General features: G+C 46.4%; 1 protein-coding gene across 4 annotated transcripts in view; it reads right to left on the minus strand.

Annotated features, from left to right (window-relative positions):
* Positions 1-15,262, minus strand: part of grin2ab (glutamate receptor, ionotropic, N-methyl D-aspartate 2A, b) — a 108,418-nt gene continuing 93,156 nt past the window's right edge. For all 4 annotated transcript variants that reach the window (XM_086211982.1, XM_086211983.1, XM_086211985.1 and 1 more), the window contains 8 exons: positions 14,028-14,153; positions 12,254-12,483; positions 10,421-10,581; positions 7,885-8,072; positions 6,824-7,062; positions 3,835-4,018; positions 2,692-3,472; positions 1-2,597 (listed from right to left, as the gene is read on the minus strand). In XM_086211982.1, coding sequence (XP_086068108.1) covers positions 1,595-2,597; positions 2,692-3,472; positions 3,835-4,018; positions 6,824-7,062; positions 7,885-8,072; positions 10,421-10,581; positions 12,254-12,483; positions 14,028-14,153 — 2,912 coding nt within the window. In that variant the 3' untranslated portion in view covers positions 1-1,594. The remainder of the gene's footprint in view (positions 2,598-2,691; positions 3,473-3,834; positions 4,019-6,823; positions 7,063-7,884; positions 8,073-10,420; positions 10,582-12,253; positions 12,484-14,027; positions 14,154-15,262) is intronic.

Genomic DNA, 15,262 nt, shown 5'->3' on the forward strand with positions numbered 1-15,262 from the left:
GGGAGAAAGAGACAAAAACCAACCAATGAAGAAAGAAGGAAAGGCTAAGAAGGTTGAGTAAAAGTTAAAAAAAGAAGAGAAAGTGTTGTGTATATATTGTATGATACTCTAGCTAGTATCTAGCACTGTAAAACGTCTGACCTCGTAATGGAAACTGAGCCTCAACGGCGTCCTAAAACCCAAAGAGAAATAAGAGAAAAGAAAACATCTCTCCAAGGAAAGATTGAGAATATTCATGTTTTTCAGTATAAAAGTGTTTTTGGTCAAACGTGTGTGTGTTAGGTGGCAGGGTATAAAATCTACAAAGTGCACAAAGAGAGGCTATCTCGTATCATTGACACGCGCACACACACACACACACACGCACGCACGCACACTGTAAACTACTACCTTAGACTACTGCGTATGTGCGTGTTTGAGAGTGTGTGTGTGTGTATGTGTGTGTGTGTGTGCATGAGTGTGTGCATATATGACCCTGTATGAGTTCAACTGTGACACAGGGCAGTAGGAAGCATGCAGTATGACCTGAAGGCTAGCTAAGAGAGGAAGCAAGAACGCTAGAACTTTACGTAAGTCTCTAGATCTAGAAACACTAGAACACACACTCTCATCCTGAGAGGCTTTTACTGGCGGCCATGTTTGGTCCACTTTTTGGAATGTTCAATTAACTGACATCAACAATATCAAACAGTCTGTTGTTTTTACTTTCCCTAAAAACGGACACAGTGTGTGTGTGTGTTCAGGTGTTTGTACATCTGCGGGGCAGGAGTCAGGGTCCTGACCAGCTGCCCCACCCCCCCACCCACTCAAGTCTATTACATAGATAATAATTTCCATTCAAGTCACGGATTACTCTGGTGTCGTTTACTACTCTTTAAGCCATGCTGGCAGTGCAGTTTGGAGGCTCAGACAACAAACGGGTTGACTGTAGAAATCATAGTGCAACAGGAGAGTCCTGGTGAGGGGTGGGTGTGTTTAGGTGAAATGTGTGTATATTCTCAGAAAGAGAGGGGTTTTCTGTGTCTCCTTCTTCTCCAAGAGGCTGGTGAGAGGGCGGGAGAGGGCGGCTCATCTTCCAAACACTCAGTATCTTCAGATCCCCCTGTAGGTGTCAGACTCTTGTACAGTGTCCCTCAAACACCGCCGGGAAATCGATCCATCTTGTATTGACAATTTGTGCCTCTTTGCCAGCTGCTTGAGGCTCGTACACACACACACTCTCTCTCACACACACTCACACACAACCACTAACATACATACACACTTCTCACATCTTATGTTGCGCCTCCAGGTGTCCCTGTGGTCACAACCCTGCTCTCTAGAGGTTGTGATGAAGAAACAATGATTTATTTACTGAGCATCATTAACCTTTTCATCCACAGCAGACATTCCTGTATCTCACCATCGTGTGTGTGCGCGTGTGAGAGAGAGAGAGAGAGAGAGAGAGCGCGAAAGAAAGTGTGTGTCTCTAGATGTGCTTAGATTCAGAGCTGCCTGGTCCGGTCACACACACCTCTTTCTTGCATGCGTGCGTGTTTCAGTGAGAGTAATGTGTTTGTGTATGTGTGTGTGTGCCCGTGTGTGTGTGTGACTCTCAGACATCAGACTCGATGCTGGGCATGCGGCGGTAGAGTCGGGGCCGGTTGCCACCTGCGCTCGAGGCTCGCGGTGCTGTCACATAGCTCATTGGTTGAGAGGCAGCAGGTGGGACCATGTAGGCTACAACAGGGGGCTCCTGCTGCGGGTAGAACACCTGTTGGTCAACATGGCTGCCATGCTGGTTGATGTGATGACTGCCATGGTTACCGAGGGTAAGAGACAGCGGCATTCGCTGCTTATAGAGCTCGTGGGCAGAACTTCTCTGTGGCATGCGAGTGACAGCCTGGGGGGTGGGCTCTCGCTGTGTCGTGCCGGGGGCTGACTGGAGGAAAGGGTTGTGTGATGGCCGATCGGGGAAGAGACTCTTTGAGCGCCGAGGGAGAGGCAAAGGGGTGTCCAGGCTGTGGTGGTGGGACGGCGATGGAGAGGGTGGGCTGCGGCTGCTGAATGGACGATCAGAGCGCATTGTAAGAACATTAGCATAAGCCCCCTCGTCCAGGGTCAGCTCCCTCTCCCTATCTCTGTCAGGTAGACTCAGCCCCCGTAGATGGGTGTGCGACTGTGCCTGCCGCTCAGAAATGCCGTCCGGAAGCACGTTCTCATAGGAGTGCTGGCGACTCAGCTGGAGGTGCTGGGCTGGTGAGGAGGAGGGAAGAGGAGAAGGAGAGGAAGGGGAGGGCTCGAAGTGGCTGACTAACCCATCCCCTTCGCCCACCAGGCCCAGCTCACTCTGGGGAAGATAGTGTGTAAACATGTCCCCGCTGTGTGGGTGAGAGTGTGTGTGGGAGTAGTGTGAGTGTAGGTGGTCTTCACTAATATCGTACAGGTTTCCCAGGTGGGCGCAGGCATCACAGCGTGCCTGTGGTGAGCGAACAGTGTAAAGGCCCGAGTAACCGCTCAGCTTGGTCAGGCAGGAGCGACAGTGGCCGGGCCTGACGCCCTGCGTCCCTGTACCCGCACCTGGAGCTTCAAATGAGCCCCCAGCTTTGTCCTTGACACTGGAGGGAGAGAGGAGGACAATGATTGGAATTACAACAAGAACATGAAAACATGGCTTTTTGCTTGGTTTTGATGTTGTAGTGAATGTGATACCTGCTGTGTGTGTAGGTGCTGTATTTCTTGTCCTTCAGAGAGTGCAAGTCGGCCTCGGCGCTGTGACTGTGGTGCAGCAGACTGGCACTAAGTTGTAAAATGGGTGCGTCAGCCTGGTGGGAGTGGGAGTATGTGCTGTCAGGGGGAAACAAGTCAGGGGGGTAGCTGTGGTCATCAGCTCCCCCTTGGCTATCTCGCTGGTATGGGGGAGCAGACTGGAGGCTGGCCTGGTCTGAGTCAATGGAGTAGATCTTGGATCCCCCACCCCCACTTCCCCCACCTCCTCCTCCACCCCCGCCCCTCTTCCTCAACTGATTGATGGGCTTGAAACCTCCCCTCACTGCCATGGATTCAGAGTCTTTGTGCGATGGTGGCCGGCTGGAGCACTCCGAGATGTCGGAGTGTGGGGGCTCCTCAGGGAGGTAGCGCTGGCTCTTCATTTGTGGAGGTCCAGGCCCAGATGCTGGAGAGGGGCTCGGGCCAGGAGACGCCACAGAAGGCTGGGTCTTCAGTGTCTCTACACTTTTTTTCCAAAGGGCTCGAGGTTTTGAGGCAGCGCAGGCAGGCCCGGCGAGGCGGGTCTTGCCGTTGTCGTTGGTTATAGACAGCTGTGGCTTGCTTGGGCTGGTCTGATGAGCAGGGGCTTTTTGTTGCCCAGGAAATGGCGCAGCATTGTTAAGGAGGTTTTTGTGTCGGCTGGACAATGACAGTAAACCCTGCGGACCAGTGGCGTTGCTATAGAGACCAGGACCCTTTGGAGGCAGACTATGGAGTGAGTTACCTAGGAGACAAGAAGAGATGCACCTCAGACAGCAGATACAATAGACGAGTGTTTGGAGGGATCCACAGTCAGTTTACTGATACATTATCTATTGGCCAGGATGCTTTGCACATCATCTAATGTGTTTCTAATCAAGAAGCAAGCTTGTACAGGACAGCCAATGTGATTAAAGTCTGGAGTCCACAACAAGGTGAAGTGAGTCACCTTTCCTTATGCTTACGTAGACAGTATAGAAAAGACAGGGTAACCTCTGCATACACGCCTGTGTGCCCACTCTGTGAGGATAGAATCTATTCATTCTGACCTAAAAGCTCTTCAAATATACACTGTGTGGCTTAGCGAGTATAACAGTATTACAGTACCTTTCCCTGACACCATATCCAAGATGCTAGGCTGCAGGAGGACGGTGTTGCGTTTAGGAGAAGCCAAAGCAATGGACTTTGCAGACTTGAGGAGGTGCAGCATGTTGGCTTGAGGACTGAAGTCCAGCTCGGGGGTCTTCTTCTTCATATCGATATGAACGCCATGGATACAGCTCCATATACCCTGAGAAGAGAGGAGAGGAGAGGAGAGGAGAGGAGGGGAGGAGAACAGAGGGGAGGGGAGAGGAAGGGGGAGGAGAGGAGATTTAATCTAGTGACTTCATTGCAGGAAAAAGTTCAAACATGCACAGACCTACTTCCTTGCAAGGTAAATTAGAAGAGAGGTCCGCATCTTTTCTAACAACGTTTACTGCAAACCTTAACCTCATTCTACTTTGTAATGTGACAAGAAAAGATAATCACCACTTTTTTAGATGAACTGCTCTCAGAGGCTCCTAGAAAATTTAATTTAGGTGATGATGTCACTGAAGGGGTCTGCTGAGTGCAAGGAGATGTTCTTCCTCGAGCCACTTAACCTCGAGCATCGCTGCTCTAACGGCAAGCGCACACCGAGAGACAGACAGACAGACACACACACACACAAATCGCACTCTTTTTGTAAAACACTTGATGTGTGAAATCCTGCTCGTCTGGAATAAAAGCCCTGCCGCACACAGAGACATGACATATGAATAATGAAAGAAAGGTCTGGTCTGGGTTTGCTCATTTATGAATTGTATGTGTATATTTGTGTGAGTGTGTGTGTGCGCATCTGTCTATCTGCCTGCCTGTGTGTGGTCAAGTCTGTTGTTCACCTTACTGCACCGTACAACCATTTAGATTTTGTTCAACTAGAACTCTGTGTGTCTGTGTGAGTGCATGAGAGAGCACGAGAGTGAGAGAGAGATTTTCGCACTTACACACACACAGATATATACAGTATAGGAGTGTGTGTCCAAATCATCCTCTTAGCGGCTTGATTCCTCTATCCTGCAGTCCATAAGCGCAGCAGGAAATTCATCTTCATGAGCCTCAGCTGGGCTCTGTAATCGTACATGCCCTTCTCTTCTCTTTATCGCACACATACACACACAAATTCCTACCATACTTTAACTTTTAGTGTCTCAGATACTCATTAATTAGCTGTACTGCTGGTTGCGGTGGGGCTGGAGCCAATCCCAGTTGACACCGGGTGAGAAGCGGGCACATAGAGACAGACAACCATTTACACATTCACGCTCACATTCACACCTACAGGCAATTTAGAGTCTCCAGTTAACCTAACTGCATGTTTTTGGTCTGTGGGAGGAAGCTGGAGCACCCGGAGGAAACCCACGCAGGCACAGGGAGAACATGTGAACTCCACACAAACACATTTCAGGCCTTCACACAACCAAAAGTCTCTTTTGCTCATTGCTGCTTGCTTTTTCACCGCATCAGAAGGATCATGAAGACGAGGAACACGAGAGAGGTTAAGGATTAAAAATGAATAGATGAATTTGAGATTAAGCTTTCGCTGTTGTAAATTCCCTCCATCAAGGAAGTCGTGTTCTCAGTGGCATTTGTCTGTCTGTCGGCAGGATTATGAGAAAACTACGAGGCAGATTTTTCACCAAACACAGCCAAGACGTGGACCACCTGGTAGCAACAGGAAATAACATGTCTTTTTTTTACACTTTGATGTTCTTCTTCTAGAGGGTCAACCTGATTCATGTCAAATTTGGTCAGAAACACCTTTAGAACTTGGTGACTGGTTCCTGCGAAGACTGTGAGCTTTTGCTAAACGGTGTTGCCACAGAGAGGTGGGCAATTTTGATGTATCTTGATATTCCCAACTTCATATGTTTAGTGCTACCTTGTAGATGAAAAAAAGTCCACAGTGCACACATTAGTCTGCTCCTTCAAAGCAAAATCACCTCCTTCTCGCTCTAAGGAACCACCAGACACTGCAACATGGGGCCAGAGGTGGCTGGAGGTTGGTGTTGTCAGAGTGCTCTCTAGTTTAACGTGATCATCCATCCATCCATCCATCTTCTTCCGCTTATTCCTATTAAGGGTCGTGGGGGGGTGGAGCCTATCCCAGTGGCTACGGGCGAGAGGCGGGGTTCACCCTGGACAGGTCGCCAGTCCATCACAGGGCCAACACATAGAGACAGACAACCATTCACACTCACAGTCACACCTTCAGTCAATTTAGAGTATCAATCAGCCTCGTCCCCTCTTGATGTCTTTGGACTGTGGAGGAAGCTGGAGTACCAGAGAGAACCCAGCAGGAACAAGGAGAACGTGGAGACTCACACAGAAAGATCCCGCGCTGGAGCCGGGACTCGAACCTGGAACCTTCTTCCTGTGAGGCAGGGGTGTCAAACTGGTCCAGTAAAGGGCTGTGTGGCTGCAGGTTTTCATTCCAACCAAGCAAAAGCAACACCTGAATCTACTTAAATCAATCAAGCTGTGTCCACACAGCTCATTTGTTGGCCCTTTACTGGATCAGTTTGACACCTGTGCTGTGAGGCGACGGTGCTAACTACTGCACCACCGTGCAGCCCTGTTTAACGTGATGTTTTTTTGGATTTCATTTAACAGCAGAAAGGCTCACACCTCTTCAACGAATCTGTCAGGTTTTTTTTTAAAGTATTCTTGTGCTTTAATATGTGGATGCATTAAGAAAATAAAGTAATTAGTGAATCAAGTTTTGTTTCTCTTGCTAATTCTTTGAGTTTTTCCCACTCTTTGTCTTCATCTCATTCCCCTTTGGAGTAGTCAGCAAGTCAGCTGCACTGTTCAAAATGTCTAACATTACAAGGAATTCCCATCCCAAGTCGTGATATTGATATTACAATAACCAGTGCTTTCTTACAGTTTCAATCAATGCTGTATATCAGTTGTTGCACTCTTGAGGACGCTGTTTAATAAGAGAGTCAGGAGTTTAGTGCTGCAAATTTTAACTGCAACAAAATCGTTATTAGATAAATTTCCCCCTCCTCACCCTGCTGATGGTGAAGAGCAGTCCCGGCCTCCCCGAGCAGACGCCAGTGAAGCAGTATCTGAGCCGCCAGTAGAAAAGGTGCTCGGAAATGAAGGTGAGGATGGACAGGCCCATGGCCGTGGCAAGCATGTAGAAGACCCCCGCCATGTTGTCCACGTCCAGCTGGCTGGACATCACTTCGTTCTTCTCATTGTGGCAGATCCCAGTGAGCCACTGGGCCTCAAGCTCCTCCATTTCACCTGTTGGATAAGAAAAGGAGAGAGGGGGAAGTGAGAGGAGGTTTTGACAGCAGAGGAGTTAAAGATGGTGGAGAAAAGGTGGGAGAAAAAGAGATGGGTTAAAGCAAATTGACAAGCAAGAGAGGAGGGTTTGATACAGGGGGCGTTTGAGGGGAAATAGAAACGTATAGTGGGAAAAAGAGCATAATTCTAGGAGGGAGGATGAAGAGGAGAGGGTAGGAGGAATAGAGGTGGTAAATAGATCGTAATGGAACGGAGACAGGAGGTGAAGTGAAAAAGGGGTCGTAGGAGGAGGAATTGATAGTGATGGAGTGATAAGGAAGGCTGGAAGGAATTATTACCAGACTGAGTGTGTTTGTGTATCTGTGTGTGTGTGTGTGTGTGTGCGCGCGTGTACACATGCGGGTGTTTGCCCTGTATAAAAAGGCCGGGTGCGAAGCGAAGCGCTTTAGTGGTTTCAGCAGTTTGATTTGTGTCTGGCTCATTCTTTTTCTTCCATTCGCACCATCTCACAGCTTATTATACAGAACAATCTGGAGGAGTAAACATAACAGGACACGCTGGACACACACACACACACACACGTTCACACACAAACCCACACAGAGTAATGATGATGAAATGGTGTGTTAAGACTAGCCCCTGATAGCTTTCTGACAGAGGGAGGGAGAAGTGGGGGGAGAGTGCAGGAGGAGGGGTGAGGACGGAGAGAAAGCTGAGCAATGGCCAGCTGTAATAACACTCAGGGCCTTGAACAACTTACAAACCTACGCTTTAATGTGGTGTGACTGAGATGATGCTGGATGTGTGTGAGTGCCTCACCATCTCCTATGATGCCCAGTATAGCCAGATCGACGAGCCGTTTCCAGTAGGATCCTTTCTGCAGGGCTATACCATAACCTGTGGTGGCAAAGATGTAACCACTGCCGATGGTTACCAGCTTACATCCGTCGTCTCTGCCAGCCATGTAGTTCAACACCGCCGCATCATAGATGAATGCATCCAGCTTCCTGTAAGAGAAAAAAACAAAAAACACTGTCAGGATATAATTTCCAACCCAGTGGATTCCAGCTGGGGGATCATTCAGGATCATCCACGAACCAAAGTTTCTTGAACTGGTCAAAAAAAGATGAAATCTGATATCTTTTGTTTGTTTGCCATGAAAACATGAGGCAGGGTAGCATGGACCAAGACAGAACACATTCAACTTTTTTGAGGGATCAAAAGCTGAGGCCTTCAGTCCCCGAGTGCCTGGATGACATCATCTTATGACGTACATCAGAAAAATGCAGCTTCTGTTCAGGAAAAAAGGCTCCATTGCACAACTTACTTCCTCATCTTTTTCCCCATACATGATTTAAGGGATCCTGCCGGCAAACATGTTTTCCATTGCAATAAACAGGAGAAATATTTTTTTCCCTCTTTTGGATATGAATTTAATAAGTTTGAATCTTTTATTATATTTTATGGTATATACACTTGACCTTTCTGAGTCACAGCACCCAAAAGTCGGTGTTCGTGACCCCACAACCAACAACTGCTCACTCCCAGCACTTTATTGCCCACAGACTTAATAATAAATTCCATTTGGTGTCAAGTGTTTTTGAATTGTTTCAGTAAGTGTTTCATTAACATGTGGACTTTAAGCATAAGAGAATGATAATGGAAAGAACTGGGCAACTGGGCCTGTTGAAATGAGCTGATAAATCCGTTTTTTTGTTGTAGTTTTACAGGCTGTAGTTTTGGAACTGTTTGTCAATTGCAGACAAATTTTGACTCACACACTAAGCATATGCCAAGATTAATTATATCACTGTTACAGGAAGAAGAGAGTAAGAAACAGGTTCAAGTCTACAAATTCTGTTTGATTATTTTACCCACACGAACATCTGGCAACCCCAAGAAATTATCTCATGACTTCCGGTGGGTTCCTGACCCCCAGGTTGAGAACCGCTAGACTTTGAGTTTATTACTCCTCGGAGGACCTAATCGTTAAAGCTAAATGTCCTTTTCCTGTCATCAGTCCTGCCGAGGCTGACGCAAACGCTGGCTGGTGACTGTACTCATTTTGCTCAGATCCACCAATAAACCAGATGGATTACTGGAGCGATCGTTTCTCCCACAAATCAGATTTGGACTGTGACTGAGACCATTCTCCAGTGTTCATGCTAAATATTCACGTACGCGAGAGTGCCTTTGTTCCCACGGAGCCGTACTCATACGTGTGGGGTTACGTCATTATTCTGACATGACAGCTTGCATTCAAACTGAGAGACCGCAATTTGTGTCTGACGCAACAATCCCCAAGACGTGAACCCTAATACAACCGAGCTCAGCGAAAACACAAGTTTGATGTAGGGCTTAACCACATACAGCGTTACCAGGAGCCAATATCACAGCCTATATAAGAGCAGAACTCTGCTTCTTAACTTGATTGTGAGCAAAAAAAAAAAGAAAGAAAGAAAAAAGCAGGGTTTTTCTTAAAACCCAGAGAATAGAGCTTAGTGTTAATCCCCCCTCAGGCCTCCCATGTTAAATATGTTTGCATGAATATAAAGGAAACTGAATTTAACTGTTCAACAAAGCATATATGTTCAATGTAGTCACGGAGTAGCTGCTCTCTTCTTTCAGGACAGACAATTCCAGACTAATATTCATTCATTCAGGTGAAAGAAAACAATGTCAATCAGTAAACAATGAAGAGAGCATTTAAAGAAATACTGCCTATTTTATGACGGGAGTGACCCTTTGACTCAAACTCCAAAGTGTTCAAAATTTGTCTTTTTTTTCCCCATATATTTTTCTAAAGAATTTGGTGAAACAATTGTGACTCATTTCATGTAAAGAAAAAAAATGATATTATACGAGCCATAGGAAACAAACGGGATCGAACTGATAGGAAGTAACAAACGAGTCTCTTTAAAGATGAAAAATCAAAAAGAAGTACGGACAAAATACCCCAAAAGATCAAAGCGCACAAAAGGATTGAATAAATAAAAACTCTGCAGCCATTCTTCTACTAGTGTGTTTAGGAGGGAGAATAAAGGTACTAACTCAGAGCAAATTACACTCACCCTGTTTTGGCAGCTTTCTTTTTTTCCAGCTGCAACAAAAGTCTATAATGAGCACTTGCAGGCAGCGCCTACATTTTACCGACAGTGACAGAAACACTCAGCACTGTTACTGCAGCATTTTACCATGAGCTAGTGCTGGGCCCCATGGGGCAAGGATTGTGTGTGATAAAATGTCTTTTTTGTTTGTTTTCACATGGTCTTAATCATACATGCTGTCTCCAAACACAATTATCCTCTCAGGTGTAATACATTTCAACTTGATGTGAGCCGGCTTGACAAGTTACCCAGTCTTGAGGCTTATCAGTGCATCCTGGACTCCGTTCTGATGGTATTTAGTCATATACTGATGCATATCTGGATAGTTCTTCCGGATGTTGCGCTCGGTGCTGCCGTTAGGAACCGTCCCAAAGCGAAATGGAGGGGAATAAGAGTATGGACTCTGGAACTGGAGGTAGAGAAGGGAAAAGAAATAAAAAAAAGAGACAGATTGTTAAAAAAACAAAAAAACAGAGTAAATGGCTGGACCCTGAATCAGAGAGCAGAATGTAGCCAATTTGTCACGGGGTGGTCAGTGCGAGCGTAATGTGATTTCCTGGATATTAAATAGCCATCTGCAGTTTGTTGTAGTGGCCCCAGTCATATTTGTTGTTAAAGTATCGCCATTAAAATCATCACAGTGCAACACTTAACCACGATAATAGCTGCAATTCATTTAATTCACAGGACAGTTCGATTAAATGGCCACCCACAAAGTGACAAACAGCCACATACGTCAGTGACCAGCCCGCTGCTGATAAACACAAATCTGGCCTCTGTGCTACTTTCGACCAGCAGTCACAGCTCAGCAGGAGGTGGAGGACGCTGCTGCCTGGAGCTGCAATTCACCATCCGGCCAGCAGGAGAGCTTTACCTCGCTGCTCAGGCTGTCCCTGCTGAACATCTATTTTGAGGCTGGGTAGCATAGTCCGCCTGTGGGTGCAGGACCTTGAGCTGAGCGCATGCCTCCTAAACACCAGCACTGACACGCAGCTACAGGCTCACCCAGAGCTGCCGGCACCGCTGGATGGACAGAGCTGGGTCTGTGCAGGGAGGCTGTCAGTCTCTGCTGCACTAAAATCACTGATGTTCTTAAGGGAGTCTGGACTACAGGAATGTCAGGAAACATCTGCGTTTGAAACAACCACAGAATCGTCTGCAGGAGAACCGGGCTGATCGGTTTGCACTGAGATTTTCTGATGATGGATGTGCGTGTTTTTTTTAAAGAGGGAAATTTCACTCTAACAGCAAAAAACTTCAGAAAAGTGACTCTTTATTTTTGAGGTCGCAGCTCTGAACTTTAATGACGAAACAAATGTCACGACCCCTTCAACTGAAAACCATTGTAAACAGGTAAATTCAGAACAGGTCGCTGCATCAGCCAGATGACGGAATACAAAATGCTCAACCGGCCACACCACTGGTCTAACTTGATCCCTCAGCGACATTTGCGTTTACATTGCCAGAAAATGAGGGCACATGATAGAAAAGCAAAAGAAAAATAAAAGAGGCTGGAGGACAAGAAAGGCAAGTGAAGAGAAAAAAATCGATAAAGATAGACAGAGCAAGATAAAAAGGAGGGTAAGAAAGGGTGTCTGAGCAAGAGAAGGGAAAAAAGTTAGAAAGTGTATGAGACACAAACAGTGGGAGGAGACAGGAAGTGGAGTGACAAGAGGAGACGGAGGAGGAGGGAGGGAGAGACAGTAGTGTGGATTCATCAGTCATCATCATTGTGTGTCCAGTCTAGCGTAAGACTGGCTAGGGTTCTGCTGACACTGCCAGGCTCTGCAAAATGCACACACATCCACCAACACACACACACACACATACACACACACACACTGCTTTGATCTGCGCAGCCTGGGCGTGTGTGTGCCCCTGGGTCTCCAGCGCCGGCAGTGTTAGTGTGGTGACAGGTACGGCCAGAGGGTTTGGGCTGTTGAAGCCTAAGGGCACTCCCTGGAGAGTCCTGTCTGGCCGCGGGGCTGGCATCCATTACAAGAGAAACCCTGACTGTGAATGTGTTTAGTTTCTTCTGTGTTTGTGTGTGTTTGTGTGAGTGTCCCAATGTGTAATCCCACCTTCTTGTCAGACAGTCCGGTGACTTGGTCCACAAACTCCTCCTGGATCATGAAGGCTGCCAGGTTGGCTGTGTAGGAAGCCAGAAAGATGACGGCGAAGAAAGCCCACACTGATACAATGAATTTACTGGTGGTGCCCTTTGGGTTCTGCACCGGTACAGAGTTGTTGAAGACCAGACCCCACAACAGCCATATGGCCTTTCCAATTGTGAAGGAGGGACCATGTGGGTCTGACAGGGAAAGGGGGAGAGGGAGAGAGAGAGAGAGAGAGAGAGAGAAAGAGGGAGGTGAAGGAGCAGAGGGAGTAATTCAACCAAGGGAGAATTTACATTTTCAGTCTGAAGCTGATTTTGGGGTTCGAACAAGGTAGCCACGCAGTAGTGGTATAATTACTTATATAGAATTACTTGCTTATATCATTGCTTATATCATTGTTTTCCTGCGTCACTGCAATCATCACCCCATCAGATTTTGCGCTATAACGACGAGTCTTACGATGCAACTGAATGTGATCCATTTGTTATTTAACTGTGGCTTGACATAACGCGGAGATGGAGGAAGAGTAGGCAATTAATTTTATAGAAGGATCAGTGGGTTGGCATTGTTAAAAATGTATTTCCTTTAATTTGTATTCAGGGCGCACTGCAACTTTGATGTCACTGCACTTCAGAACCATGTGCTTGGGTTAAGGGCCAATAGGCTTTTGCAGCTAAACAGCACAAACAGCAAGTGTGAAAGATGAAACTCCATCGTAACTTGAATTTTAAAAAGATTATTTCAGATCAGGTTATATTGCCACGATGCATTTTTTTTTAAAGCAGGAATAAACTGCATACGAAAGCAAACTTTGTGTTTAAAGAAATGGGATTCCGTGTGTGTTACTTGTGGTCTGAGATGCATTTCTGCGGTAGATACAGCAAATGCATGAAAAGGAAATGACACGATGTAGCTACAGTATCAAAAGAACAGTTTGACTTTTTGGCTTTGGGAGCTCATGGCAGCAAGCCAGTTAGCTTAGCATAGCAAAAAGACTGGAAACAGGAACTTACCTGACTGGTTGCCTGGCAACAAGTTACAGCTCCTTGCTTCTAGCCAAGAAATATTCTTTTTTTGTACAAATCGAAGTGATTTTTAACATGTTCACTCCTGAGCTTCAGAGGTGCTGGATGGTAGATGCTGAACAGAGCACGGCTAACTGTTTCCCCCTCAGCTAAGCTAAGCTAAATTGGCTCTACCCTCACATTTACAGTATGCATGTATGAGGGATTGCAATCTTCTTACTGATCTCTTGATAAAAATGCTTTAAGTGTATCTCCCAAATTGCAGATTTCTATTTTCTAAGATAAATTGTCATTAAAGGTTTATTAAAAGTTGTTAAGAGCTTTTGGCATTTGTTAATCAGTTGATGTGTATGCTGAAAAAGTATCAACCTGAACATTGTTTTTATTTATTGAACCGTGTTAAGAAGTGCTCAGAGGGAAAAGGGGGGGGGGGTATTTGCCATATCTGGACTGGTCTTTAATTTAAATGTTAAATCAAGCTAAAATAGGAATCTCTAATTCACTGCTAACGGGGCAGCTCCAAGTAGCTCCAGCTTACAGTGTTGGTGCTTTGAGAGAATATTATTAATGCTCCTCTACATTAAGTGAACTATTTAAAGTCAGAGTAATAATAGGTCGATTCCTTTGCTCCAGGGGAAGCTTGGATTCTGTTTCTTGCTCAGGGGAGAGACGACTGGTGTGATATCCCTGATTGCGTGTATGTGTAAGCTTACCTTTGCCTTGGGCCAAGTTGCGGTTGAAGCCCAGCGGACTGACAAACTCAAAGAGGAAGACGGCAATGGCTGTGACGATGAGCAGCATCACAAACATCATCACCCAAACTGATGCACTGAAGGGCTCTGAGAGGAGAGGGAGAGGGGGGGAGACCGAGGGAGGCCGAGAGTTAAAGAGAAATCCAGTATATTAGGCAGCGAGACTTTGAGGAGAAGCATTAAAAAGTAAGGGGACAAAAAAGAGAGAGGGGAGACAGAGAGTGAGACAGAGGAGGAGGAGAAGCAAGAAAAAAGAGAACAGGGACAATGAGGAGAAGACAGATGAAGTGAGAGAGGAAGGAGGGATGGAAGGAGAGGGAGAGTTAGTCACAGGGAGTTTGACGGTGCTCATTTCCATATTTCTTATTACTCCCTTGGATGAGAGCTGGGAGAAGGAGAGGCCTGGGGGGGAGGGGGGAGAGAGAGAGAGAGAGAGAGAGAGAGAGAGAGAGAGAGAGAGAGAGAGAGAGAAGAATCCAACACTGAGTGATCTGATGTGCCCTGCTGTGTGTGTGTGTGTGTGTGTGTGTGTGTGTGTGTATGAGATCTATTTGTGTGCGATCTATTCATGTGTGCGTGCGAGTGTGAGTCTGCATCTGTTTGGTGCGTAGCAGGGCACGAGTTCAGAGAGCAGGAGGAGTGCCAGAGATGCTGCACCCAGACAAATTGTGTGTGTGTGTGTGTGTCACTGTATGTGTAAGTATGTGACTGCCAGGGTTAGCCAACCCTGAGAGATTGTGCGCTGAGGTGCCTCTAATAGGAGTGCGAGAGAAACTGAACCGTCACTGATACCCTGGCCCAGGCTCAATACACACACTCTCTCGCAAACACACTCATAGAATGCATTTAAATATAAAAACACACAAAGCATTCATCCCTTAACGTACATACGGCTACAACACATTCATTCTCCATTCATCCTTGATTCAATATACTAATATATTCGTGCAGTATCACACACACTATTTTTCTTTACACACATGCATACTGACACGTCGCTTGATACGCAGGGACCAACACACGCATGGTCCAATAAACCCCCCTCGCTCCAATGACAATACAAGACATTAAGCAAGAGAAGCGCTTCAGTTTCTAGTCATCTGAACAACTGCAGGAGAGGACAGTAGAAGAGAGGAGGAGGAGGAGGAGAGGAGCCGAGAATCAAGAATGCTTTGTCTGAGCTGACTTTTCAAAAA

The sequence above is a fragment of the Aulostomus chinensis genome, chromosome 8, assembly GCF_037954235.1.
Source record: "Aulostomus chinensis isolate RoL2024-O1b breed Wild chromosome 8, RoL_Achi_v1.0, whole genome shotgun sequence".
Taxonomy (NCBI): Eukaryota; Metazoa; Chordata; class Actinopteri; order Syngnathiformes; family Aulostomidae; genus Aulostomus; species Aulostomus chinensis.